The following is a 1,468-nucleotide window of genomic DNA, read 5'->3' as shown; positions in this document are numbered from 1 at the left end:
AAGCACAAGCACAAGCAACACGAATGCAGACTTCGATGTATCTTCATCCCGCATAGTGGCAGTGGTAGTAGGGGTCAGCCCCCTGCTCTTTTGAAATTTCCCAACCTGTTGTGATGTTGTCAATTATCTTCCATGACTTGTAGCTGGCTTACGCATCTATCGCTTCGTACTCAATGAGGTAATTTGGCAGCGGGTTGAGCCCCCACAGTTTCTGGTCTTCCTTCCCGTCGATCTTCTTCTTCATACCTTTGTAGAATGGGTGGATGACGCTGGCTGCAACATCAGCCAAGGAGTCGTATTCTTTTCCGGTGTATGGAACTCTCCAGTTGCGCTGAATGTCGATGTACTTGTTGGGGTTGATCTCCAAACCAGACATCTTCATCTTCTCTTTGTCACCTTCAATGTTCAAACCGACAAATGTGAACAACTTCTCATGCTTCAGCATCTCGTTGAGGCGCTTGGGCCTGCAAGGGGAGAGACATTTTGAAGATTAGTATTATTTTGATGTTTGAATTCTTCATTTTTTGTTTTGTTTTACAATCGATGAATCCATGAAGTAGATTCTTATATAGTATAATTAATGGATGAATGTAATTCAGAAACTAGTAAACAAAGTTCTGAAATTAAATTCAAGTACACCATGTTATCTTTCCTTTTGGATTATATACAGTTTGAGTCAATGATGTATGTGCTGCTTTAGTACTAGTTTAGCTTACTTTTGCTGAATAGAACAACACATACCACTGCTTCACCAAGTTCTTAGTTTTTTTGCTTATTAAAATAACACCAGACCAAGTTCAGAAACTACTTCACTACATCAAGTTCAGAAACATCTTTTTAATACATCGAGTGCAGAAACTACACTATTGGATTAAGATCAGAAACTACACTAGTACATCAACTTCAGAAATTAATCTTCTACAAGATTTTCAAATAGTAATCCAGTGCATCAGGTTTAGAAATACATTTATAGTGCATCTACTTGAGAAAGTGCAGTAGTGCATCCACTTTCATGAATTACACTAGTACATCTAGTTGGGAAACAAGTTTGATGAAATTTTGAGGATAAAGTACTAATTAAACAGATGAACCAAATAGGGCAAATGAGTAGGATGGGTTACCATTTTGTGGCTGCTGCGATGTGGTACACCAGGCAGAGTTCCTCCACGCACAACTGCAAGACTGCTGCCATCTGGGGAGGTTCGTCTTCCCTGGTGTACTCCGCATCAACGCCAACGAACCTAGGATACAAGCCGCCAGCCTTCTTCCAGAGCCTGGTGATCATCTCGTCGGCCTTGTCTGGTTCGCTGGTGCAGACGATCTCCAGCATCTCCTTGCCAGGGAGCTCAACCCCTGTGAGGGTTCGGGTGTACTCGCGCTTCTCGCCGGGGACATGAACGTCGCCGAGGTTGCTGCTGTGGTCGGACGTCTCGCCATGATGACGCTTGGCAGACGGTTCCTCCGCCAT

General features: G+C 43.2%; 1 protein-coding gene across 1 annotated transcript; it reads right to left on the bottom strand.

Moving 5' to 3' along the window:
• Positions 1-148: 148 nt before the first annotated feature.
• Positions 149-1,468, bottom strand: LOC141021744 (uncharacterized). The gene is made up of 2 exons (XM_073497602.1): positions 1,122-1,468; positions 149-464 (listed from the first exon to the last, which is right to left on the bottom strand). Exons 1-2 carry the CDS (start codon positions 1,466-1,468, stop codon positions 149-151), a joined length of 663 nt encoding a protein of 220 aa, XP_073353703.1.

This window comes from Aegilops tauschii, chromosome 4 (genome assembly GCF_002575655.3).
Source record: "Aegilops tauschii subsp. strangulata cultivar AL8/78 chromosome 4, Aet v6.0, whole genome shotgun sequence".
In the NCBI taxonomy this organism is placed as follows: Eukaryota; Viridiplantae; Streptophyta; class Magnoliopsida; order Poales; family Poaceae; genus Aegilops; species Aegilops tauschii.
This window is presented reverse-complemented; position numbering and strand designations above follow the sequence as displayed.